Source organism: Homalodisca vitripennis, chromosome 6, assembly GCF_021130785.1.
Source record: "Homalodisca vitripennis isolate AUS2020 chromosome 6, UT_GWSS_2.1, whole genome shotgun sequence".
NCBI lineage: Eukaryota > Metazoa > Arthropoda > Insecta > Hemiptera > Cicadellidae > Homalodisca > Homalodisca vitripennis.
This window is the reverse complement of record NC_060212.1, coordinates 85,591,843-85,619,016: the sequence shown is the minus strand read 5'-3', so window position 1 is coordinate 85,619,016 and position 27,174 is coordinate 85,591,843. Positions and strand designations below refer to the sequence as shown.

The 27,174-nt window shown below is 34.5% G+C and overlaps 1 protein-coding gene across 1 annotated transcript; it reads left to right on the top strand.

Annotated features, from left to right (window-relative positions):
• The first annotated feature begins 309 nt into the window (after positions 1 to 309).
• On the top strand, positions 310 to 26,000 carry LOC124365453 (kinesin-associated protein 3-like). The gene is made up of 3 exons (XM_046821434.1): positions 310 to 467; positions 781 to 959; positions 25,896 to 26,000. Exons 1-3 carry the CDS (start codon positions 413 to 415, stop codon positions 25,998 to 26,000), a joined length of 339 nt encoding a protein of 112 aa, XP_046677390.1. The 5' UTR covers positions 310 to 412.
• Positions 26,001 to 27,174: the final 1,174 nt, after the last annotated feature.

Here is a 27,174-nt window from a genome sequence, read left to right as displayed (position 1 = left end):
ATATTATTTGAATTATACAACTTTACTAAAATAACAATTTAGGAAGAGGTCTGGAATAATTTATTCTTTCCAGAAGTTTCATTTTACTAAGTTTATTAAGATTAGTAAGATTGCTTACTACATGATACAGTTAGATAGTTTGGACAGATTTTTTATTAATTCATATTTTGTAAACCATAAAGTTTTTTCAACTGATGTTTGCTAATACATTAACGTGTATGTATACATTTTCAAACAATAACAGATATACTTCTTAACAAAAAATTTTATCAACATAGTATTTTTCTGTTACTAAAACAATTTTATAGTTTGTTTTAGATGTATTTATATATATTTTAAGGAATGAAAAAATGAACTGATGGGGTTTTTAGATACATAACTTGTTTCAGGTGAAAAAACAGAAGAGCCAACAATGAACTTACGAAAGCTGGCTACTCTAGCAAAGAAACAAGATCAGCTTTTAAGAGGTATTTAGAAATGTAAAATTTCAGTAATTTTTCATTAACATGTGCTTGACTCAACTCATAATGACTAAATTACAGATGTGTTGTTTTACAAATATTCCAAATGTAAAATATTGTATATAGGTTGTACTTTAATTCTAAACTGGCAGTTCTACATTTTTACTTTCAGTTCAACAAATTTACTTTGTCTTATCATTATTGTCCAGATGATTACATCTGCAGTGAGACGGTCTGTGTTGTTTAAATATCAGCACCAGGGTTAAAAAATCTAGGTTTACAAATATTCTTACTTATCCTTGGATTATTTATTTTACAGTTTGCTTCTACTTACTGTTGAACCTGGCTGAAAACGTGAAAGTTGAGGACAAGATGCGCAAACGCAACGTTGTAGGCTTGCTTGTGACATCTCTGGAACGCAGTACACTGGAATTGCTGGTCCTTGTTTCATCATTTCTCCTTAAACTCTCTGTCTACCGAGAAAACAAGGATGAAATGGTAGGTTGTTAAGCAAATGTATAGTTAAAATTTATTAAGAATACAAACTAGCATACTAAAAGTTAAATGCTAAATGTGGTTTAACTCTTTTAGCACCAAGAGCCTATATATAGGCTCAACCTGTTAAGTCATAAATCGCCAAGAGCCTTTATTTAGGGTCAAGCTAGGTTGGTGGTAAAACGTCAAGAGCCTATATATAGGCTTGGACAAGTTCGGACGTTAAGCGCCAAGAGCCTTTATTTAGGCTATCAAAATTTTCATGCAGTACACAACCATTTATTGACCAATATCAATAAAACTAGTAATGATTTATGCATTTTATAATATGCATAAACTGGGGGGGTGGGGGGGGGGGGGGGTGGGGGGGGGGGGGGGTGGGGGGGGGGGGGGGTGGGGGGGGGGGGGGGTGGGGGGGGGGGGGGGTGGGGGGGGGGGATCACCCGTGATTTTATATATACATATGTATATTATGTATATGTAACAATAATATAAAATACACATGATTTATATTTATATAACGTGTATAGAAAAAAATTTAAATAAATAGGTACACAGCTTAGTATTGAAAACATAGAAAGAGTTTATTGATTATTCAAGATTACAAATAATTTTTCTATAATACTAGTGTGACTTCTGGCATTGTTTTTGACTGAACAAGTAATTCAATGTCAGGATTAAAAATTAGATATTTTGAGGCGTAAATCACTTTCAACGTCCACCAGTCTGTTTCTATACTTATTCTTGATGTGAACCAAGGTTGAAAAGGCACGCTCACAAAGATATGTTGTCCGAAAAAACCATTAGGAATCTCATTGCCTTTTCATACAAAACTGGATAGCTTTGCTTAGCATTCAGCCAAAATGAGGTTAAACCTTTCTTCTTGAACATGGTTTTCATGGTGGAATCACAGGACAACTCAATTAAAGCATCTTCCTGAAAGAAAAAACAATACATGTCGTTTAATAGAAGGTAATTTTGCAACGCTTAAAAACTGAAGCTTGTAGGTCAACCAGTTGTCACCTATTTTTGAAAGAGTTAATTTTTCCCACAAGAACAAAAATACCTACCATTGAAAATTCAGAAAAAAATTGATATAGTGTGATACTTAATTACATAAAAAAAATTATAATCGGCATTTTAAAAATTCTGAATAAAAATAAAATTAAGCAAAAAGTGCATGTAAAAATGTGTACATACCTCAAATGCTGCTAAGTTGACGTTCTTTAAATTATCCTCGTCGAATGGATTTTGTATCCACTTATTAGTAGCTACTATTGGTGGAAAGTATCGCCTCAGTTCGGATGACAAGCCTTGTAAGTGTTCAATTATAATTTCTGAGGTTACAGAATCGACTGTCAGCTCATGGAAATCCACAAATTTCGTTCATCAATGGGAATGCATCAAATTTATTTGCTTGTACCTTTTTATGCCATCTATCTATTTTCTTAATAGTAGCATCCACTTTATCTTGAACAAAGAACCGATGTACATCTTCTCCTTGTAATGTAAGATTTAGGATGTTTAGAGAGCTAAAAATGTCAGCTAGGTATGACAGTTTTATCAGCCAAGTCTCATCATTGAGGCAATCGCAAAGAAAATGTTTGGCCTTTTCTTTGCCATCGTGTTCAATTTGAACCAAAAACAATCTAACTTCGTCTCGAAGTTCGAACAATCTGGAAAGCACCTTTCCCCGTGACAACCAACGCACTTCACAATGTAGAAGTAACTGCTTATGGTCGCTTCCCATTTCATCACACACATTACAGCGAACATCCGAGTGTTTTTTGATTGTGCTTTTATTAAGTTCACAATTTTTACGGCATCATCAAGAGTGCTTTTGAGGTCTGGATTCATTCCCTTAACCGCCAAAGCCTCCCTATGGATGCTGCAGTGGGTCCATTCAACTAACGGAGCTACTTTCCTTGACTTTACCTACTAGGGCCCGTATATTTTTCCCGACATAGCACGAGCTCCATCGGTTTGTAAGCCCGACACATTTCGACCAGTTAATTCCATGTTCGCGAATAAAACTATCCAAGGAGTTGAAAATGTCTTGGCCAGTTGTACTGGTCTTTAGTGAGTGGCAAAATAAAATGTCTTCTTCAACTGATCCATTGAGATTAAACCTTACAAAACATAACAAATTAGCATTGTCAGCAATATCTGTACTTTCGTCTAATTGTAAAGAATAAAAGTCCACTTTCTTTCACAGCAGAATATTAAAATCTCCTTTACGTTAGCAGACATTTCCTCAATCCTACGTTTCACTGTAGTGTTGGATAGGGGTATTTGACCTATCTGTTGACCTGATTTTTCATCAAGCAGAAGTGACGAAATTATTTTTGCTCCGGGCAAAATAAGGTTCTCGCCTGCTGTGTGCGGAGCGCTATTTTTTGCTATTAGCAAAGACAGCTGGTAAGAGGCCATAGTAATTTTTTTATTGCCTTGCCCAGATGACACATTCTCCATATTTGACCGAGTCGAAATAAGTTCATTTTTTCTTACTTTGAAAAAACATCAAAGGTTTATTCAAGCATTCTGGATGTTTTGTTGAAATGTGCCTCTGAAGTTTTGAAGGCTTCATACTTTCGTTAGCCAAGGTTTCGAAACAAAGTACGCATTGGGGTAAAGGTTTCTTCTTCCGTACCTATGAACGTAAATCCATATTGAAGGTATTCAGGACAATATTTTCGAAAAATTTTTTTTCCCTTTCTTAACATTTGAAAATACTCGAGGCACTATAACGTCATTGCTAGTAGACGGACGATTAAGCTCACCTTCATCAGTAGATTCCCAGTTTTCTCTTTAACACAAAACCCAGTTTTCAGCCAATTCTCCATGGTAAATAGATGTAACAGTCACTACTTAAAAAAAAAAAAGCTAGAACGAGTATCACACGCCACTGACGTCTGTTCTTACTCGGGCAAATACCAGAGACAGACTGACTAATGGAGCGAGACTGTGCGAGTGAGAGAGCGTGGGAGCGAAGCCTGGTGGGAGAAAAAACGGTCGGACTGGCGGCACAGCCGCGTCGCGCCGTTGCCAGATTGTGTACAGTCAAAACACTACTCAGCTACTGTAAGAGTGACAGTCACGCCGCGACCCACCTTAAATAAATCCGCCCGCGACCCACTAGTGGGTCGCGACCCACCGTTTTGGGAAACGCTGATCTAGATAATAATAAGTAATGATGTCTTATTTTACCAGGCGAAGTTAGGCCTACACTTGACCTAGATCATAGTCTCCTGATTATTATTTATCAGGGTCTCTGTACATTATCAAATAAAGTGCATTACAAAATAAAAACAATTATTTTGTAAATAACTAAATTTCTGTCTTAAGAGCAACACCCCTTTAAGTGCTCGAATAATAATAATAATTACAACCATAATGAAATTAAGTAACTAGGTATATAAACATTTGACAAAAACTTGTAAACACACTTTCTTAAATGATTATTTAAACTATGAACCCATTAATTAGCCTCCTACTTTGAAATTTTGAGAATTATGCTGTGTTGTCATAAAAGAAAGAGCATTTAAAACTAAGTAAAATTACACTACTTCCAGCTCTAGCTTGAAAAGGAGAAAAGCTATGGTGATTTTAAACTTATACTCTGACTCTGAAAAAAACACAATTTCCAATTAAAAAGGAAATAAATTAATTTTGTACTATTTTAACTGCTCACATAATCCACAATCAAATACGTAAAAAGCTTTCAAAACTAATTAACTGTACTGTAGTGATTGCGCCACAATTAAGAAATAGCAGTAGATGCTATTGTTCAGAAGAGACTGCACTGACCGATACTTGGTGCATAACTTAACTGTTCTGACCACAGAACAGTGATATAAGTTATCTGGAGCAAGTAACACTGAAAAGTGTAGATGACAAGAAGGCTATACGTTATGTTTATCCCTCAAATTAGTAATTAAATTAACTACATGTTAAAATGTTACATTGTATAAATACAAATAACCATGAGTTTTTATTCATACATAAATTATTATATTTTTAAATATAAAAACAGGGTACTTTGGGATTATACCGACCACACCCAGACATGAATCGTTATTTGACATTTTGTTTCGGTAATTCTAAGCAATATATGGGTCAACCTCGATTTTTCTAATATTACAATATAATGTTCCAATAGTCAATTAGAAAAGGAAATGACTAGAATTTCTTGCCGGAAAGCAGTTATAGGGAGCAGGCAACCGCCAGACGGTCATATATTGCTTAGAGTTACCTATTAGTGATCAGGGGCACTGACGTGATCTGGGCTTCAAATTTGGAACTACTCGAGTTAATGTTTTTTCTAAAAGAGCAAGCAGCGCGAAGCGCTGCGCAGCGGGCAGGCATCGTGCGTGATCCTTTTTTTTATTAAAAATTTCTGATAAATTGTTATTACATATTACAATATAATGTAGGTAATGTATGTAAAACAATTTTAAACACATAATTACATGCTGGAAAGCAAAGTAAACCAATATAATCCGCCCAATACAAAATCTCCGTAAAAATCTGGTAAAGGAATCTGTGTCATTCCTTTGGCCTGAATCAATTCAGTATAGACGAAGATCACGCACGATGCTTGCCCGCTGCGCAGCGCTTCGCGCTGCTTGCTCTTTTAGGAAAAAAAATTAACTCGAGTAGTTCCAAATTTGAAGCCCAGATCACGTCAGTGCCCCTGATCACTAATAGGTAATTCTCCGCGGTTGCCTGCTCCCTATAACTGCTTTCTAGCAAGAAATTCGAGTCATTTCCTTTTCTAATTGACTATTGGAACATTATATTGTAATATGAGTTGCCTGCTCCCTATAACTGCTTTCCGGCAAGAAATTCTAGTCATTTCCTTTTCTAATTGACTATTGGAACATTATATTGTAATATGAGAAAAATCGAGGTTGACCCATATATTGCTTAGAATTACCTTTGTTTCTACTGATTACTAGATTAGCGTAGAACAATATTTCGTCAATATAAAACAGGAATTGTCTTATCGCAAACCCCTCCCCATCCTCAGACAGAGGTCAAAGTCGAGCGGTCTAGTATATAACGTGATTGCAGTCTCGCCGCCCGTTCAGCTGGTGCGTCGCTTTGTTGTACTTCCGTGTTTTACCCCTACAATTCTCCAAACACAAAAATTCAACAAAAACAAACATTACCAAACAAAAACTAAACTCTTTATTGAAAAAAACACTCAAAACTTGATTTTATTCTTTGATCACACTCCGCCACTCAAAATGCGAGTGCCTCCGGCCATCAGCACAGGCTTCAGTGCTGCCCCGCGCTGATGTCAAACGAAAGAAAAACATCCCTCGAGATAGTACCTATCAGTAAAATATCAAATTCTAGAGGAGCTGATCAGAAATATAAATTGAATTGTAATGGAAAGGCAATCACAATACCTGGAAATGCTTGTAAGTTTGTAATTAAAGAGTTGTTTTTTCGTTCTTCATGTTTGTTTCTATAAATTTATATTTTTGTGTTTTTCATACTGGTGTGGTCGGTATAATCCCAAAGTACCAAAAACAGTTTTAAACTATACAGTAATTTTGAAAAAAACAATTCAAAATGTTGGTTTAGATAATCATAAATATCTATCATTCGATTGTGGTGGTGGCCGCTTACGGTATTTATTTACATTAGCGTGACCATGAAAAATGGACTTTTTTTATATGGGTTGGGCATTTATAGCCAAGTATTATTATCACAGGTGCATATGAACTGGGGGGAAAGTATATTATTGTATTATATTGATGCATTTCGGACATTATTGTGTTAAGGAGCGGGGGCATCACGTGATCTGGGATTCGAATTTTGCAAGCTCGAGTTAATTTTTTTTCTAAAAGAGCAAGCAGTGCACAGCACTGTGCAGCGGGCAGGCATCGTTGACAGGATTAACGTATTCCATACTAGTCTTTACGAATTGCTTGCACGTGAGATACCGAACATCCAACACAAAGGTGTGCAATTACCACTACTGAAATAGGAGGTTAAGAATATACGCGGAGGAACAGTAGTTCAAAATGGCGTCCCTTCTTTATTTGAGAAGGCGCGGAGTAATACCAAACTGTCAAATATGGATAGTGTTGCCAGAGGTACGATAATTATCGCAAAGGTACGATAATTTCATTGATTTTTATGCGCCGGTAAGATACACGATGGGTAGTTATTATCGTACAATGAAAGATTTTTTATAAATTTATAAGGTAACAAACCAAAAGTTAATTATAACATGATTTATTATACAAACATAACATACTTTTTCATTAAATTTGTTTGGTACGATTATTTGGTACTTTGGGATTATACCGACCACACCAGTATGAAGAACACAAAAATAGAAATTTATAGAAACAAACATGATAGAACGAAAAAAACAACTCTTCAATTACAAAATTACAAACTTACAAGCATTTCCAGGTATTGTGATCGGTATTGTTGTCGCTGTTAATCTTATCTTTCTCGAGAATCCTGATTACGGCAGGCCGCGCGGCATCACGTGATTTGCACGGTACATAATTGCCTTTCCATTTCAATTCAATTTATATTTCTGATTAGCCCCTCTAGAATTTGATATTTTACTGATAGGTACTATCTCGAGGGATGTTTTTCTTTCGTCGACATCAGCGCGGGGCAGCACCGAAGGTGCTGTCGAAGCCCGCGCTGATGGCCGGAGGCACTCGCATTTTGGGTGGCGGAATGTGATCAAGAATAAAAAACAAGTTTTGAGTGTTTTTTTAATAAAGAGTTTAGTTTGGTAAATGTTTGTTTTTGTTAAATTTTTGTGTTTGGAGAAATGTAGAGGTAAAACACGAAAGTACAACAAAGCGATGCACCAGCTGAACGGGCGGCGAGGCTCTGCAATCACGTTATCTACTAGACGCTCGACTTTGACCTCTGTCTGAGGATGGGGAGGGGTTTGCGATAAGACAATTCCTGTTTTATACTGACGAAATAGTCTTCTACGCTAATCTAGTAATCAGTAGAAGCAAAATGTTAAATAACGATTCATGTCTGGGTGTGGTCGGTATAATCCCAAAGTACCGATTATTTTATATGAAAGTACGATAATTTCTCGTTGTTGGTATGGTAATCGGTTTTTTAAAATCTGGCTATACTGAGTTTGAGCAGACGCGGAGTTATAGGAAACTGTCAAAAACAAAGTTTTCAGAGGATTAAAAAAAAAAATCGTAGCTCCTTTGATTTTCGTTGCAGACGAATTTTTTCTTCAATATTGTTTTCAGGGAAAAAAAAATGAACATACCTTTCCATGGTCACGTTAATGTAAATTGATACCCCCGCTTACTATACTGCAGCCATAGAATCTGTTAAAAAAACTTTTTATAACTCAGATTAAAAATTATTTTATAAACTGGATATTAACCCAAATTTTAATATCCATTGCTTAAGTTACATAGCGAAAGAATCACTTTTAGTAAAAAAAATTATTGCATCTTGTTACAAAAAAATACTATATTAAATTTGGTACACATGTAATTTAAATCTATCACAGCAATTTATATTTATTTTTATAATAGGGGAGACTTTAATAAAGGCCTACACTCATTATCCAACTTCGATGTATGTAAAAATCGTTCACAATAAGAGTTATAATAAAATACTGTAACAGAATCTCGTACATTACAAATTTTAAATACACAAATTTTACAATAACATTATAAAATAACAAAACCAATTATGACTTAGATTAGGATATCAAAGAAACCTTAGACTATTTATAACTCGCCCAGCTTGATATCAATAAGTAACCCCTTTTGTTACCAGGAGCCAAACCCACAGGTTGAAGCTTCTTAAAACAAATCTCATCACTTATGAGTAATATCTTAATATTTTCCATATAATATGAATTCATCGTCATTTCCCAAGTCTCAAAATATTAGTTACTTCTTGTTGTTTGTTGTTTATTGTTTACATTAAAAATACAGTAACTAATAAGTTGAAATCGTATAAGTTAAATAAACTGTAATATCGAATTATCATTCGGGTAAAAACAATTAATTGAACCATTCGATAATAGCCATCGAATAACAGTGTAGGCCGCTTAATAAAGTCTACTATTATAACAAAATAAAATAAATTCCTAATGAGGTACAAAATAAAGCTTAATTTTAACCTAGGCTATACAACTTAGAATTACGTGACAGAATCTTAAAATAAACTTTAAAAAAGCCTTTGGATGAGAATAAAATTATTTCAATTCACATACCTGATGTGTCCATCTTTATAACATTAATATTGCAAATCAAAATGAATTTAATTCATCCGGCATCAAATAAACACGTGTTAGCAAACTCCACGCACGTACGTACAAAAATCTAGACACCGGACCGGACAGCGAACAACTTGAAGAAAACATAAGGGACGCCATATATCTGGTAAACTAACAACTTTATACAGGACAGAGGAAAAATTAGTTCCTAGTACGTACTTGTATAGGAAGGTTCCACAGAATAAACATATATAAATGTGAAGAATTAAAAAGAAATATTTTTAGAACTCAAAACTGCCTGAACTATATTGTCGTACAAACAAAATAAAAAATATTAAAGACTCAACGAACTGGTTTTACAGTGTAATGTGCTTTGGTTTTTTTATATATATGTTAATGCATTTTTAATATCATCTATCCTTATAAAACGACTGTGTTCTAAGGTTCTCTTTATTTCTTAAAATAAAAATAGCATACGGGGCAATGTTTGGAGAATAACGAGGCTGGAATATCGTTACAATATTATGTCTGGTCAAAACATGTAATGAATTTTGAGCAGGTGCATTGTGACTCCTGAAGTTGCCATCGCCGCTTTTTTTTGTTCAAAATTCAACAATTTTGGAACAATCTTTCCTGCCATATGTTTTATACCAAAGACATTTAAAAAATATATATTTGACTGCATGAGCCAGTTAATACGCCAATATTATTAGTGAATTATCTTATCGCAATGCGATAATCGTACAACGGAGTAAACCCATTTTTCCAATTTTTCACGTTTTAATCGGTTGTTCATGTATTGGAACGTCCGGAGCGTTCGTTGTCTTAAATGGCTTCAGGGCCATCATTGAAACGTTTATACCAATTGTAAGCCCTTATTTTACTCATAGGCCTTTGTTCCACTATTCAATATATTTTTTCATATTTCACAAATAATTTTAAATTAACTTTTAAATCCTTTTTTCAGGATCCATAGGCCATACAATACGCTCATGTGCCCCTTTTCCAGAAATCGATTTAAAATATCCTTGTTATAGATATTTCCAGCAAGTTTTGTTAAGACGTCTTTGCTCTGTGGACTAAATGTGACTTATTTCTAAACATTTGCACAGCTGGTTTTGCTAGTCAGGTGACTGGTTGTTAGGCTACAGTTAGGTTATAATTCTTAACTAAAAAAAGATACAGTTAATTTACAGTGATAAAATTTTTTTTTTTTTTTTTTTTTTTTTTTTTTTTTTTCCTTTTTGCCTGTTGGCTGGCCTTTATAATCTTATAATGCGGCCACATAGTACACTTGTTATGTCTTCTTTCTAGTTATTTGCCGTATTCACTTTTTACATATGAACCTTGTGGTTGCTGGCCAAGCTATGAACAATTAGTTAGTCTTTGCATTTTCCAATTCATGTGTTTTTTATTTTCTTCTTTTTTTGTAATTTACTATATTGCTATTAGCTTATCAGATGTTTATTTCATTTTGTTTTTTTTTTTTTTTTTTTTTTTCAAAAGCTGTTATTTCTGGTTCAATTACTACAAGTAAATAATTATACACAGAAAGTTTGAATCATAGAGAACAGAAGAACATAGAAATATTAAACATTAGTGGGTTTGCTCCAATGGAGACACCCTATAACATAATACAGTTAACAGAAAATAAACAATAAAATTAGTACTTGACAAACAATGTAAGTTTCAAATTATAATAAAAATGTCTTGAACAAGACGTGCTTTCAGTCTTCTGTTGACAGTTTCTTTGCCAATGTTAAAATGGACAGCACCTGTTGATTGGTCCAGAGTTTTCTAGAAATGTAGCACTTAGTTTTTCGGATGTAGTCACAGATGGTCGGAATTTCTAATTCATTATGAATCTGTCGGTTTCTTCTAACAAACCATGGAGAATTTGTTGCTATTCTCAAAAAACTTGTTTTTGGAATACTTGAAGTTTTGTTCATTTTTGATTTATGGAGGCAAGGACCCCAAACTGGACAAGCATAAGTTAAGAGGGGTCTGAAATATTCCTTGGTAGATTAAAAAGAGCGCATTTAAGTTTAAGAGATGATCTTCTATTGATAATTGGGTACATTTGTGCCAATCTTGTGTTTGCTTGATTTAATTTTGAATTTATGTGCTGTTTATAAGTAAGTTTAGAGTCTAATAAGACACCCAAAATATTTAACAGTTCTGTCATTTTCATTCCATGGTACGATGTTATCTTGAATTTCTATATTCCTTAAGGGATTGAATTTTCTTAGCGAAAATATTTTCGCTTCACATTTTAGAGGGTTAAGTGCGATTTTCCAATTAACGAACCAATCCAACAGTAGGTCTGTATCAGTCTGAAGCATGTCAACTGCTGTGTCAATGTCTTGATGTTGGGAAATCAAGGCAGTGTCATCAGCGAAAAGAGCAAGCGTAGAATGAGCTGGAATGGGTAGGTCATGCATGAACATATTAAACAGGATAGGTCCTAAAATTGAGCCTTGTGGCACACCAGCCCGGATCTGTCGAACAGTGGAATGAGGTAGAATTTTATTTTTACTGAAAAAGTCCGGTTTTCTAAAAAATGATTCGATGATGTTTTGCAAGTAATTTTGGAAGTCCAGTTTGAAATAGCTTTATACAGAAGGCCTTTGTGCCATACTTTGTCAAAGGCCTGAGCAACATCCAGAAACAAAGCAGCAGAGTGTCTTTTATTTTCAAACCCTTGTACTATTGTTTGTGTTAACCTCGCAAGTTTGCTGCGTAGTAGAATGTTTTGCCCTAAAACCGAATTGGTGGGGAGGAATACATTGAGCATCTTCAATGAATCTGCATAGTCTCTTCTGTATTAGCTTTTCAAATACTTTTGCCAGAGTGGGGTAGTAGGCTGATGGGTCTGTAACTAGAGGGATTTCTAACAGGCTTACCGGGCTTGTGGATAACAATAACTTCAGCATGTTTTCCAGGATTTAGGAAAGTAACCAACCGTGTAGGCATGCATTAAATAAAGTTTTTAATAGCTGATGGGCTTGTTGGCGGGAGTTCCTTTAATATTAAGTTTGTTATCAAGTCCATACCCAGGAGCTTTCCTCAACGGTAGGTATTGGATAACATTTCTAATTTCAGATGTTGAGATATACTGAGTGGGAAGCTCAGCAGATAAGATTGTGCTATTTAAAAACCTGTTGACTTCATCTTCAGTTTGCCAAATTAACAGTAGGGTTAGGGGAAAAAGCATTTTCAAAATAATTCGCAAAAACCTCACATTTTTCAGAGTCACTCTGGTACGTCTCCTGGCCTTGTTGAAGGGGAGGGATCGTAGAAGGCGTTCTGAGAATTCTTTTGGTTGCCAGCCACATTGAACTAATCGCCTGGGTTTATTTCACTCAAATATTTCTGATAGTCATTAATTTTGAAAATATCTAATTCTGATTTTATTTTCCTGATGAGCCTGTTAAGCTGCATGCGATCTTCTGGATGCCTGTGTCTCTGCCACCGTCTCCTAAAACATGTTTTTCTTTAATTAAATTAAGAATTCCTTTGCGGAGGGCGATTAGGACAAAACATGGTTTGTGATTGTTTTGCCGACTGCTTTTTAACCGAATTTTTAATCAGCTCAGTGAATTGTAGTACACAGTTGTCAATATCTTCGAAAGACTGTAAACAATTCGGGCAAGATAATAATTAGTTTCTAATTCGTTATGAAATACAGCCCAGTCAACTTTTAACCATTTATTAGTTTCAATGGAGGATTGGTAAAATCGGGTTTAATTGAAAAAGTTACAATTACTGGTAAGTGGTCAGACGTTAACTCGCATAAGGTTTGCTGTACTATATCGGTTCATTGAAATTATTAAACAAAACAATATCTAATATGTCAGGTTGCTGGTTTCTCTGCCACGGATAAAATGTTGGTTCTACAGGAGCAGATATATTAATAGTTGTACGCATCAAGTAGTCATTCAATTTATTACCCTTTGGGTTATTAGTACGACATCCCCATAAAGTGTTTTTACTGTTTAGATCTCCCATTAAAATAGTAGGACTATTATTATAGAGAATCCTATTAAAATCTTCATCAACAAAACGTTTGTTAGGAGGTAAGTATGCTGATACTAATGAAAAGTTGAGTCCATTTTGTAAAAATATTTTTATGGAAACAGCTTCTAAACTTTGTAACTGGGGAGCAAGAAATTCGTGGTGTTTTATGTTTCTTTTGATCAAAATTGCGACACCCCCCCAGAGGCATGAGGAGCCACTTCGGTCCTGTCTGTAAATAGAATAGCCACTTATTTTAAATTTATCATTGGGCAGGAAGTGAGTTTCAGTGACACATGCAAATCTATATTATGTCTTACTAGGAAATCTGTAAAGAGATGTTTTTTGTCTTTCAAGCCATTGGCATTCCAATTGAGAACAATTAAGTTTTTAAAGAGAGTTGGGGCCTGATTGTTAGTCACGGGCATTTTTAAAGAAAGAAGCAATAACCTGCTGAATAACCTTTTTCAACTGGGGTATGAGTATTTTTTACTAACATTGCTTATTATTTCGTCAAGACCTGAGATGTTAACCTGCTTCCAGAGATTGTGGATCCTCTACGGAGTTTTGCAGTTGAAGGAATGTACGACGGATGAGCCACCTCAGCATAGCTGGGGGAGTTCATATTCAACGGAGATCGAGGTGGAGATGATTTTGGTTGAGTTTTCCCTAGGTTCGTTGAGTTTTCGGGTCGTGTCGTTGTAACTTGTGGACGAGATTCTTGTCGTTTCCCTATGGAGGATTTCTTGCGACCGGTCAATTTCTGCTTGATGCCCTGGTAGTATTTACACCTCCTGTAATTTGAAGTATGTTCCTCGCCGCAGTTAACACACACTGGTTTGGTTTCTTTACTGACCGGGCAGTCTGAATAGAGATGGGATCCCGAGCACCGCACACAGCGAGGGTCCAGTTTGCAGAAGTTTTTTGTGTGACCAAAGTCTTGGCATCTCAGACACTGTGGGATGTTTTTTGACTTCCTTTTAATTTCCACTTTTAACTATGGCGTGAAACAATTGTTCAAGGTTCATAATATCACGACCACTTTCCGAATTCTCCAGCTCTACAAAACAGAGTGGCATTGGACTTTTGTTTTTGTTGAACAATCTTGATACTTTAATGGTCGGGTAACCCATGTCACATAACTCTTGATTGATTTCTTCGTCAGTTAGAGAGTAGGAACATTACGAATGATCACTTCAAGGTTTTTGTCCTGGGAAGGTTTAAACGTGAAAAACTTTACTTGATTTTGTTTCATAAAAGTTAGTTAGTTTCCTGTAGTCATTTATTTCTGTTAGGTTTATCTTGATCGATTTAGCTTTGATTTCAGTTGTGAAACTTGATATTACATTACACTTAATATCTTTTATTATTTCTTGGTGGTTATTTACGTCACGCAAAAATATTGGTGGGATCTTAGATCGTGATTTATTTTTCTTTATATCATCAGGAGATCCTTGTTCCATTTTCATGTCCCTTGTTGTGAGGAAGGAAGACAGTAGCTATGATCTGCAACATTGGTATGGGTTGGTTCAAGTATCTTGAAATCGGTTTTTTGAATGAATCTCACTCACATCGAGGTAGTACTTCTTAGGAGGTGGAGAAGCATTTGCAGTTTAGTAATATGTCGCTTTTTGGATTTCACGAAGTCGTTGTTGTTATCGGGAAGAGGAACAGTTAGCATTTCATTCATGTCTAACGTCGAACTTTGTCCGAGCGGGAACAATTCATTAGCCTGGCTGGCTGTCATAGCGGTAGGAGTAGGTTTAAAACATTTTAGGTTAAGCCTTTGTTTACAATATTTTGAATTGAACATCAAATTTCTTGTGTGAACGAATCTTGTGAATTAATCAAACAAAATACAATCTAAACACGGTAAAAAGTTAAAAACAATAATTAAAAAAACACTTAAATAAAACTTTTGAACAAACAATTCGAAGAAAATAGCGGACTAGAAAAACACTAGGTAAAACTGTTTTGTCAGTCCTGTGTAGTCTAAAAATGTCGAATTGAATTCATTTTGTTTGTTTTCTATGAAGGTTATGTAGAGTAAAATCCATACCCTAGAACCATAATTTCTAACATGTTCTGTGTAATTTTATGGTTAGTTAGGAGAAGGAAAAACTAAGGAAATCTCTTTGATTGGATTATATGATAGTGATTTTGATATTTTTCACTGCCACTGCATGTATTCTAAGTGTTCCACAACCTAATCAAATTTACATGGTTCTACTTACTATTTTTAAAAAATCATTAATTTCTTTATAAATTTGAGTGTCTGCTTTTCGCAGCAAATCGATTAATATAATATTCGAATTCTGTTGATTGGCTTTGTATCTTGATTGATTTACTTTCTTGTAACTAAGTTGCCTGGCATAAGAGTACTTGGGACATTCCAGCAAAACATGTTCCATTGTCTCTATCTTAGCCATTGTGCAGTTTAGGCATAGCGGAGTGAAGTATTTTTTTATTCTGTATAGACATGAATTTACATTGCCATGACCAAGCCTCAATCTACTGATATTAATGATTTCCCACCTGCTAAAATTACATGATTTAAACCATGGGTATTTTGTAAATTGGCTCTGTATCTGTTTAAACCACCCAGCTTTTGAGGATTGTTGTAAGAGGTTTGTAAATTGTAAACCATAAAATTTTTTCTGGAAGGCTTTAAAATCATCAATATGTACTGGCAGGTATTGTGTTTCCACTCCATCATTAGCTGCTTCCTTAGCTAATTTATCCACCCTTTCATTATAATGGATTCCTATATGTCCAGGTATCCACTGAATATATATTCTTTTCTGTGTTTCCACCAACAGTTTAAAAATCATCATGATAATACCATTTTCTTTATGTCCCTTACTGCAGTTTTCCAATGCCATGATGGCTGATAAAGAGTCAGTGCATATAACTATGCTGACTTCATTTAATGGTAGAACAAACTCAACTGCTAAATAAATTGCATATATTTCTGCAGAGTAACTCGACATATACTGGCTTAGCTTAAATTTGTGTTCTATTTGTAGTGATGGAATATAAACAGCAGCTCCAACCTTTTCATTGCATTTTGAACCATCTGTGAAAACTGCCAAACAATCTTTATATTTTGTTACAAACATTCTATTTATTCCCTGATGGATTACCGCCGCATTACAGGTCTTTTTACTGTAACTTTCATTATCTATTAATGTATTAAATACTACATTTGGATTAGTCAATAAAATTGGACAGTCTAAATCCCAGTGGTTGGGTATTTTAAGTTTATGGTCAAAGTAATTATGATCCACTTCACCAATCTTATGTATGGCTTTTATATACAGAGGGATTTTCCTATTCTTCCAATAACTTGACATGCTGATTAATAGATTGAGATAATTAATTTTATAGTGTGCTGGATGTTCTTCATCATATATTATTTTGTATATGACTCTTTCTGCAATGGCAGTACGCCTCATACTTAATGGTAATGTAGAGGTTTCGGTTTGTAAAGCTATGATAGGTGTAGATTTAAATGCATCCATGGTTATCCTCAAGGCTTGATTTTGTATAACTTCAAGTTTATGTAGTAACTTTGCAGATACATGACCAAACAAAAAACTACAATAATCCAGTTTAGCCAGTATGAGACTTCTGTATACTTTAATTATGAAGTCCGGATGAGATCCCTGTCTTCCACATGCTAACAGTTTAAGGATATTTAAGTCTTTTTGACATTGGTTGCATAGGTTATTTATATGATCTGAAAATGACAGTTTATTATCTATTGTCACACCTAACAGTTTGATAGTATTTTTAGGTGTTACTTTGTGACCATTAACATAAAAATATCCGTACTGTTCATTATCATTATTTCTTTTACTTGAAAATACTGTAATATTACTTTTGGTGGCATTAAGCTCAAGATATAGTTTATCAAAGCTTTTAACAATGTTGTTGAGTGCAATTTGCATATTGTTGAATGCTGTGTCATAGTTCTTATGACAAGTGTAAAGAGATATATCATCAGCAAACTGTACTGTCTGTATTTCTTCAGGTAGGATGTTCTTTAAATCAGAGACGTACAATGAAAAAAGAAGAGGACTTATTACACTTCCTTGAGGCAAACCTTTGTAGGCATGTCTGGTAATTGTTTCATTTGGAAGAATCAGATGTAGACTTCTTCCTATGAGCCATTTACTAAAATGATGTATAAACTTTGTTGGTATACCTTGCATGTATAATTTTCTCAGTAGGAGTGGAATAGCTACATTATCATAAGCACCTGAAATGTCAAGTGCTGCAACAATAACATTTTCTCTTTGAGTTAGCGCAACCTGTATATCTGTGGTTAAGGTAAGTAAATAATCTGAGCAGCCACGCTTCTTCCGAAATCCAAATTGATTTTCAGGAATTAATTTTTGCTTGTTAATTAGCCACTCAAACCTATTCTTGATCATTGTATTCATGATCTTCATTAGACAGGAGATTAATGAGATAGGCCTATATGACTGTTCATTACCTTTATTTTTATTAGGTTTAAGAATAGCTATTATTTTAATTTCTTTCCATTGTTTAGGTAATTCCACTTTATAGTTCCATATATTATTGTAACAATTTAGCAGAATACAGAGTGCACTCATTGGGAGGTTCTTTATCATACTATATGTGACTCCATCTAATCCTGGGGATGTATCCTTTTTCTTAGAATAAATAGCATTATGAAGTTCTTTCATATTAAAACTATCTTCAAGAAAGCTTCCTTGACTGGTAATATTGATTATGGGGTAGTTAATTTCATTGACTTGAGCTACATAATCTGGAACAATATGACTCATAAATTTTTCTGCCAATTCAGTATTATTATCAAATTCATGATTGTGGGCCATTGTGTTGTTCCTTAGTTTGTTAATAATTTTCCAAGCATAGGTTGATGACTTTCTGTCACTAATCTGATTGCATAGATTAGACCAACCCTGTTTTTTTTCGCTTGTTGAATTACTACCTGAGCTTTGTGTTGAGCAATTTGATAATTTCTATATGTAAGTGCAGTCATATTTTGTTTAAATATTTTAAAAGACAGCCTCCTCTGAGCAACTGCCAGAGAACACTGTTCAGTCCACCAAGTTTTAGGAACAAAACCTAACTTTTCAGCAATGTTTGCCTTTCTTGCACAAGGAGTTGCCATATTTATTGCCTCCGTCATTAAGTTATAAAATTTATTTATATCTACCGATGAATGGTCAGGGATATCCGCTAACACCTGCTCTATGTAGTTTGTATACACTTCCCAATTAGCTCTCTTAACATTTCTAGTATAATTCTTGTTTAGATTTATGTTAGAATACAATTGACTAATTTGAAAGCTGATTGTAATTGGAAAATGATCACTCCCCATTGGATCATGCAATACATCCCAACTGAGCATCGTTGAGTATAACTTAGGTGAAACAAATGTTAAATCTATTATAGACTGTTGATGGTATAAAGCTGGAGCTGTGGTTGGATTATTTGAGTTTGCAAGTATGAATAGGGAGTTATTGTAATGGTTGTATATATCATTACCTCTACTGTTAGCTTTATTGCAACCCCAAAAAGGGTGGTGGGCATTGAAATCCCCGCACACTAGAGTATACCCTTTATCATCAGAAAATAAATTTTCAAACCAAAATTCCTTGTTTATTTTCTTCTTGGTGCTATACAAGTTTATGATTTTAATTGGATACTTCAAATTGGTGGTGGTAATACTAAGGAGTTGGGTAGATTCTGTATTAATTTCTCTAACTACTTGAGTAGTTATGGCTTTGTGTACTATTAGTGCTATGCCACCATATCCATCAAATCTGTCTAGTCTTAGTAGATAATAATTGTTGTCAATCAACTTGTCATGATTGGTTAGCCAAGTTTCTTGTACCGCACCAATATGAATGCCCTGATTGGAAAAGAATTGCATTACCTCAGGCCATTTATGTTTCAATGACCTGGCATTCCACTGAAATACTTTTAAATTATGTATTTCCATTGTTGCTAATATTGTTAGTTTTAATAATTTAGTTTCAGTGATCTCAAAATAGATTGATGAAGGTTAAGTAAGGATGACATTATTTATTTTTAGTAAAGCTATTGCCTTTACTATTTATACCTAATTTGTTCGGTTTTTCAGGAGGTCTTACATTTTCACCTTTGCTTGTGTTATCTTTATTTATGCCTATAAGGTAAGAAGAAAAGATCTCTTCAATTTGTTTTTTTTTGCTGTGTTAGTATTTGATAGGTTAATTTTAAGGCATTTACCCCTTAACTCGTAAATTTTATCCTGCAAAAGGGTTTTTAATTGCTCTCTATTACTTTCATTGTCTGTTGATAGCGTAGAGTATGTTTCTTCGATGTTGTCTGAACCTGTACCTTGATTTGGCTTGTTTGTGTTACCAAATCTATTTGAAGGGATTTGTCTGGAGTTCATGTTACTACTGTAACTGAAGGTATTTACTTTAGATTTAGGTTTTCTGTATGTGTAGGCACTATAACTAGCACTATTATCATTTTCAACTAAATTACTCAGAGGTGAAAATCTATTATTAGGATGGTAGTAAGATGGTTTGTTATTGCCAGTTACAGGTAGTTCTGGATAATCCGAATCATTGTTTGTTTTAATTTTTTCTGCATAAGATTGTTTTATAAAACGGTTATCTCTTGTTATTTTATAGGTTATAGGATAGTGTGCACTAGCAGTAAAATAATCTTCCTTATTGACGCTCATTCTGTTTTTAATAAGTTTCTGCCTTTTGAACTCCGGACAAAACTTCGATGAACTACTATGTGGACCATAACAATGTACACATTTCTTAGGTTGTGAACAAGGTTCAGATTCCGAATGGAATTTGTCTCCACAATCTCTGCATAATCTTTCATTTTTACATGGTGAATTAGCCACGTGTCCGTATGAAAAGCATCTGTAGCACTGTTTAACAGGAATAACAAAAGTTTCAACCTTCATACGAACATAATTAAGTTTAATAAAATCTGGAAGATTATCTGATTCAAATGTTATTTTTACAAAGTTTGTATCAACCAAATTATTGTTTACCCTTCTTTTAATTCTATGAACTTGAATTAGAGGGTGTTCACTTACAGATTCATTTAGTATTTCATCCTCGCTTATTTCAGGTTCTACATATACAACTCCTACAGAATAAATTCTGATGGTGGGTACAAAAACATTGTAGTTCATTAATTGATGTGAATCAATTAAGTTATTTGCAGCAGTGTAATTTTTGCAAATGACTGATAGATTATTACCAGCACGTGTAATAAAATCTATATCATTGTGGTGTTGTTTGATTATTTTTCCCACTTGAAATGGATTTAGTTTGTGTTTATCTTTATGTTGAATAATTATTTCATATGGTCCTTTATTTTTAGCTGTATAGTACCTTTTGATAAAACTTTTTTTAGCATTAGTTTTGGCAGCTAACCCATTTTTATTAGAATTATACTCCTCATTGGCCTGATCTCTTTTCCGTTTTAACTCTTTACTGTCAATGTTAGCATTACTACAATAAGTGTGATCTAAATCCATATTAATGGGGTCATTTGGATTCATAATAGATTCCACGGCTTTTTCAAGCTCCAAATCATTAGTAGCCATTTGGCTTGGATTGGCTGGACCTGATTCGGACATCTCAGGTCCAGCCTAAACGTGCGCGGAATAAACTATTCTATAGGTTAAATTTGGGTGGACAGGATTAGATTATAACAATGTTTCTAAAATAATGAAAGAAGGTTAACGAAAGTAAACTATGGAAGAAGAAAGTTACAATGTAAACATAAAACTAAAATACTAGAAATATAAATATTTGGATAACGGTCTGTGAGGTTAGGTATGGATAACGATAGTTGGCAACCTCAAGTTAATCTCACTAACACAAACGTCGATCTTATATCTTACACATAACCCATATTATGCTAGTTCAACGATGAGCTATAATTTATTGTCTGAACAAAACATAATATTAATTTTTTAAATGAACACCACACGTCACCTGGTTTCACTTTGTTTTCATAAAAAAAGATACAGTTTTAGTCACATCGATGGTGATAAAATTTTAAAATGTCAAGATAGAAAGTCAAAGAAAGTGCGGAGTGAACAACACAAACACAACACAAAATGCTATTGATTCAAACCAGTTTTTTCTCATGACAGCATGCTGCAAGGAGAAATGCTTTGAAGCATTTTCTCTTCAGGAGTAATGTAATCTGTTTTATTCTTTTTACAGCGGCCAAGACAAATCTCATAAAGACTATTTTTGTTCTCTTGTATGAGTAAATCAGGAAACGTGCAAGATGTACAAGTACCTAACTAGATAAACCGAGGCTAAATACATGATGTTATTACGTAAAAATTGATGGAGTTAATGGAAGGGCATGCCAGAAACTTATATTTTCACTGTTTCATGTTTAAAAAAAACTTAGGGTAATTCAGTCTAACATCATTGAGATGGTAGATAAACGAGTCTCTCATAATAACAGATCCCACAAACTGAAAGCTGGCATTTTGGAGTTAAAGAATGAATCTTTAGCATCCCTATCTAGAGATCCGATTCACTATGGTGCCGACAAAGGCACTTTTAAGAACTGCGATAATATAGACAACAATTTTAAAATACTATTTGAGGAATTAAAATTTGTTATAAGAAAAATACAAGTATATGTATGATATGTCTTACGTAAAATACTTTAAAAATTAATAAAGAGAAGTTTAGGTAGGACTACAAAGATCTAAAACCGGTGTTTGCTATTTTTGTGCACAAATAAATAAAATCAAAATGACGCTTGCAAAGGAAAGTTGCTAGACGCCATTCGTTAAAAAAAGAGTTCGTTTCAGTAGCCATTAAGGAGGAACCTGACCATCTGATTGGGGAGTTTGACTCCGTTCAAAATTATTCAATTCATCGCCTCAACGTCAACAGTCCATTTTATAAGCGTATGCTTGGCTCTACCCGTTCAATATCCATGTCTACAAGGAACGTTCATAATTGTCTTACTGTTACAGGAAAAAAAATGGAAATTTTGTTGTTACGTTTATAAATTACTACTTTAAAAATTCTAAACAAGTCTAGTTTTCAAACACGGAAGACTGTTGTCCTCACGCCCGATGCATCAGTTGGCCAAAACAGAAACACCACCATGACTAATTTTTGTGCCTGGTTTTCTGAAGTGCACAATTTGGACGTTGTTCATTTGTATCTGGCTCGAGGGCATACCTTTAGACAGTTTGACTGAAACTTTGGTCTTATACGCGACAAAGTAAAGTATAAAGGAATGATTGAATCAGCACTTCCATGGCTCAAAGCGCTTGTTACGTCTTGAGCTAATGCTTCCCCATTTAAAACAATAACGACCAGTTACTTAATTAGGGACTGGAAATCAGCTTTTGTCCCATTTTTCTTAATAAAACCTTTTAAAAAGCAGAAACTGAATATTGTGAAGTATTTTATCCTAAAATACACCAACTGTGGCAGCCCAACGTGCCCTGAGAACTATATCTCTATGCTCTCTCCATTCAAGTATCTTTCTACCATGAATACAGACTCATTAAGAAGTATAAAATTTCAACCAGTACCTTTAATCCCTATTTCAGAAGAAAAGGGAAAAAAATTTAGAAGTCTTATAAGTTCTTGTTAAAAAAACGATGACTGAATTGAGTTTATCCTAAATGGAAAAAGACTAATACTTTTTAGACGTTGTAGATTTTTCAAGGGAAGTATTTCTTGTAAGTGTTAGTCTCGTATAACTTATTTTTAAAATCATATTTCAGTTTATTAGAGAAAGGGCACATAGCATCAAAGTTTGTACCAATATTTTGAAAATAAACAAAGTTTATTGTTATTCATGTGTGTCGTCATATGAATAATTTACACTTAAGATCGTTAGAAAGAAATACATCAATAATACAGTAATTTCAAGATAATTCTTTACAATACTGTACATATTTAACATTGATTTTCTCGAAATAACAAAATGGCTTATGAACCTTCGTTGGGCTTGGCGTTGGGCACACGTAGCACTAGAGCTTTAATACCAAATCACCCAAATTTTGAAACTAGGAGGCTTAGAATAAAAAAAAACGTTTATAACTCCTCCATACTTCTACAGGCAGTAGCGTAGCCAGAAATTTCGTTCGGGGGGGGGGTTCGAAACCGGGATCCGGGGGACGTTTTGTGTGTTATTTGCCAATGAGTTCACTGGTAAAAGGTAAAAATATGGAGCTTTAGTAACTATGCCTTATAGAAAGTGGAAAGATGTAATAGGCAAATTCAACTCTCACAGCAACTCTAGTATTACAAATTTTCTTGTATAGCTACATAAACTTTACGAAGTTCGATTCTGGCCGAGTAGAAGGCACCAATGTGATGTTGCATTCACTGGATAAGAAAGAAGAAGAACAAAACAGAGCTTCACTCAAGTGTATAATTGACACAACTATATTCTGTGGAGAAAATGAAATACCCCTTCGGGGACATTGGGCCACTGACGGCCGAAAACCCTTTAGAAAAGGTGGGCAATTTTCAAGCGTTGCTCGGGTACAGATCAAAATTAAGTGTCGGAAAATGCACCGGAAAAACTCTACTGATTAGAAGTTCGGCTGCTTTGGATTTCACTGATAGAGGTATTTATGAATGAGTTATAATGACAATTTTTTTTTATCATTACACTGTAGACGAGTACATAATTATCGGAAAAAATCAATAAAATCACTTTTGGTCGGAAATAAAATACACATGAAAAACTCTAATGATTAGAACTTCAACTACTTCGGACTTCATTTATTGAGGTAAACGTGGTATTTTTGATTGAGTTAGGGCGACGAGTTTTTGTTACCATCATTAAACTGTACTCGACTAACTATATATATATATATATATATATCGAGAAAAAAATCACTTCCGGTCGGTAAATACCAAAGAAAAGCTCTCTACAGATTCAAGTTTTAACGATTTTGGATTTCACTGATTGAGTGGTTGAGGTAAAAGTAGTACTTATAATTATGTTACGACATTGATTTTAGGTATTAATTCAACGCCGACTAATAAATATATAATTATCAAGAAAGAAAAACAAAAATGATCACTTCCGATCGGAATATACTAAGGAAAATGAAATAATACCTTAGTCAGTGAAATCCAAAGTAGTCGGAACTTCTTATCACTTCTCATTATCCGACCGGAAGTGATGTAGTTATTAGTCGGCATTCACTTGATACCCAAAATCAATGTTCTAACATAATTCTAAGTACCACTTTTATCTCAACGACTCAACCAGTGAAACCCAAAATCGTCAAAACTTGAATCTGTAGAGAGCTTTTCTTCGGTATTTTCCGACCGGAAATGATTTTATTGTTTTGTTTCTCGATAATTATATATGTGATAGTCGGCGTTTAATTAATACCTAACATCAACGTCCTAACATAATTTTAAGTACCACTTTTACCTCAACCAGTGAAATCCAAAATCGTCAAAACTTGAATCTGTAGAGTGCTTTTCCTCGGTATTTTCCGTCCGGAAGTGATTTTTTGTTTTGTTTCTCGATAATTATATATGTATTAGTCGGCGTTGAATTAATACCTAAAATCAACGTCCTAACATAATTATAAGTACCACTTTTACCTCAACCACTCAACCAGTGAAATCCAAAATCATCAAAACTTGAATCTGTAGAGAGCTTTTATTCGGTATTTACCGACCGGAAGTGATTTTTTTTCTCGATAATTATATAGGTACAGTGTACAGTTTAGTGGTAACAAAAATCGTCGTCCTAACTCAACCGAAAACACCACGTTTACCTCAATCACTGAAGTCCGAATTAGCTGAAGTTCTAATCAGTGTTTTTCAAGTGTATTTTCCGACCAAAACTGATTTTTTTATTTTGTTCGATAATTATATACACGTCTACAGTTTAATGACACCTAAAATCAACGTCGTAACTTAATTCTAATCGGTCATTTTACGTCCCCAAGACGAATTTGAACGAAGTGGTCGCTAATTTAAACTGTTCGCCGTGTTACGGTTCAGGTTACTTTGCCACGTCACGTGACCGCGCCCTATAGAAATACCGTGATTACACTACACTATCCGAAAAGCCGAGCCCAAAAGTATCGTTTGATACTTTATGATTTAAACGAAAGGACAATTATATTTTTAACAACGGTCACTTTCATCAATTAAATCAATCAATTTAATGTTTGTAGACAAGAGTAATGATAACTCTCCTTTTTTCTCCTGCTCCATGCTTAATTTTTTTATGTCTTAAAATTTCGGGGGTGGGGGGTCCGGACCCCCTGGACCCCCCCTTCGCTACGCCACTGTCTACAGGGGCTTTCTGGAGATCACTTTGAGCTCCCATCTTTTAGCAGCATTCAGATAATTCCAACTTCTCCATATTAGGACTACTTTTATACTTTTAAAGTAATTCGATCACTTATATCATAGACTTCTCCCTTGATAACTTGCGGTACGCTGCCAAGACTGTAACTGTGTGCTGCTCATCTCTTAGCTTAGCTGATTAGTTACTGTATTGAACAATTAGGTAAACATTTTACCATAAATTTTATGTCCCTGCGGTTACCATTTACTCTACTGTAACCCTTTCCTGCTTACAAACTCTCCCATATCACTTCAAGAGTTGTGGCTAAACGTGTAACGCAAACACAGAAACTCGTCCTAGAGCAGCGTTTCTCTAGTGTCTCAGTGCTACTGCAGCAGTACCCCCTCCTCACCCTGGCCGCTATCCTGAGTCACCAAGATCATCCCTGGTAGTGACAGTGTGATGTGTGTGATAGACGTGGCTGCTCCAGGTTTAATCCTTGCAATACCTGCGGGCAAGGTGTTTCCTCTTTCCCTTAAATTAGTTCTACTCTGCTGACTCCCTTTCTCTGAGTAGCTCTTAAGTGTATTGTTTTAATTCCTATGAGTTCAATGGGGCTGGTGTATAATATTTACAACTCTGTATCGTTAATATAAAATGTAATTTCATTGTTTGGATGAATTTGGTTTGTAATTTTATGCTTCATTTAATACTTAATGAGCTGGCTGCACTGTACCAATATCTTCTGAGTATATGATGAACTTTCATTCACAATAAAAACCAAAATTAAAAGAAGAAAAAATGTAAATACATAATAATACGTAAGCAAAATAATAGTATGTTGTATCATGAAATAACTGCTTGTTTATTTTTCTCCCATAGAATCAATTATTTTATAATAGTATGTTTAATTTGTTTACAGCCACTTATTACTTTAGTGGGTTTTGACAAGTGAAAGGTATTTTGTGTTGAGTAAATTAAGTTATAATGTATGTTTATGTTTTGCATGTAATTATTAATATTTTGTCTTTAGGATTATCATTATGTTAAGGTGTTAAGCCGCGTTTACACTGGAAACAAAACATGTTTATAAACAGTGTTTCTGGAACTTTCGTTCCAGAAACAATGTTCCTGGAACTTCGTTTATTAACTTTGTTTATTTTTTGCTACTATCATGAAATATTTTGCACACAATGTTCCTAAACATTTTAGGACAGCCACTCTTGAAGATGTCGTCTGACGAGGAGGATGTTCTTATTCTAGCTGCCGCTACCTGTGTTTTGTTATGTGACAGAGAACCCAGGAGGTTCTGAGTAAGGCCTTCACTTGCGTCACGAGGTGTTTATAGTGGAAGTGACCTATTCAAAGACCTTAACCCTAGAGAGCTAACGTGTTCAAAAAGTTACGTTAAAGCTAACGAATCGTAAAAATTACGACAGGATTCAAAAAAATGTACAAATAAATGGTATTGTACAAAAATGCCATTTAATTGCGTATAAACACTTATAATACAGCTTAGTAAACCTTTTTAAAACTAAGTCTATGGTTAAATCTCATCTATACAATGGACACAGCATCTTCCGCGATGCTCGGCACAGATTGGCTTGGCACATCGGCAGCAAAAGA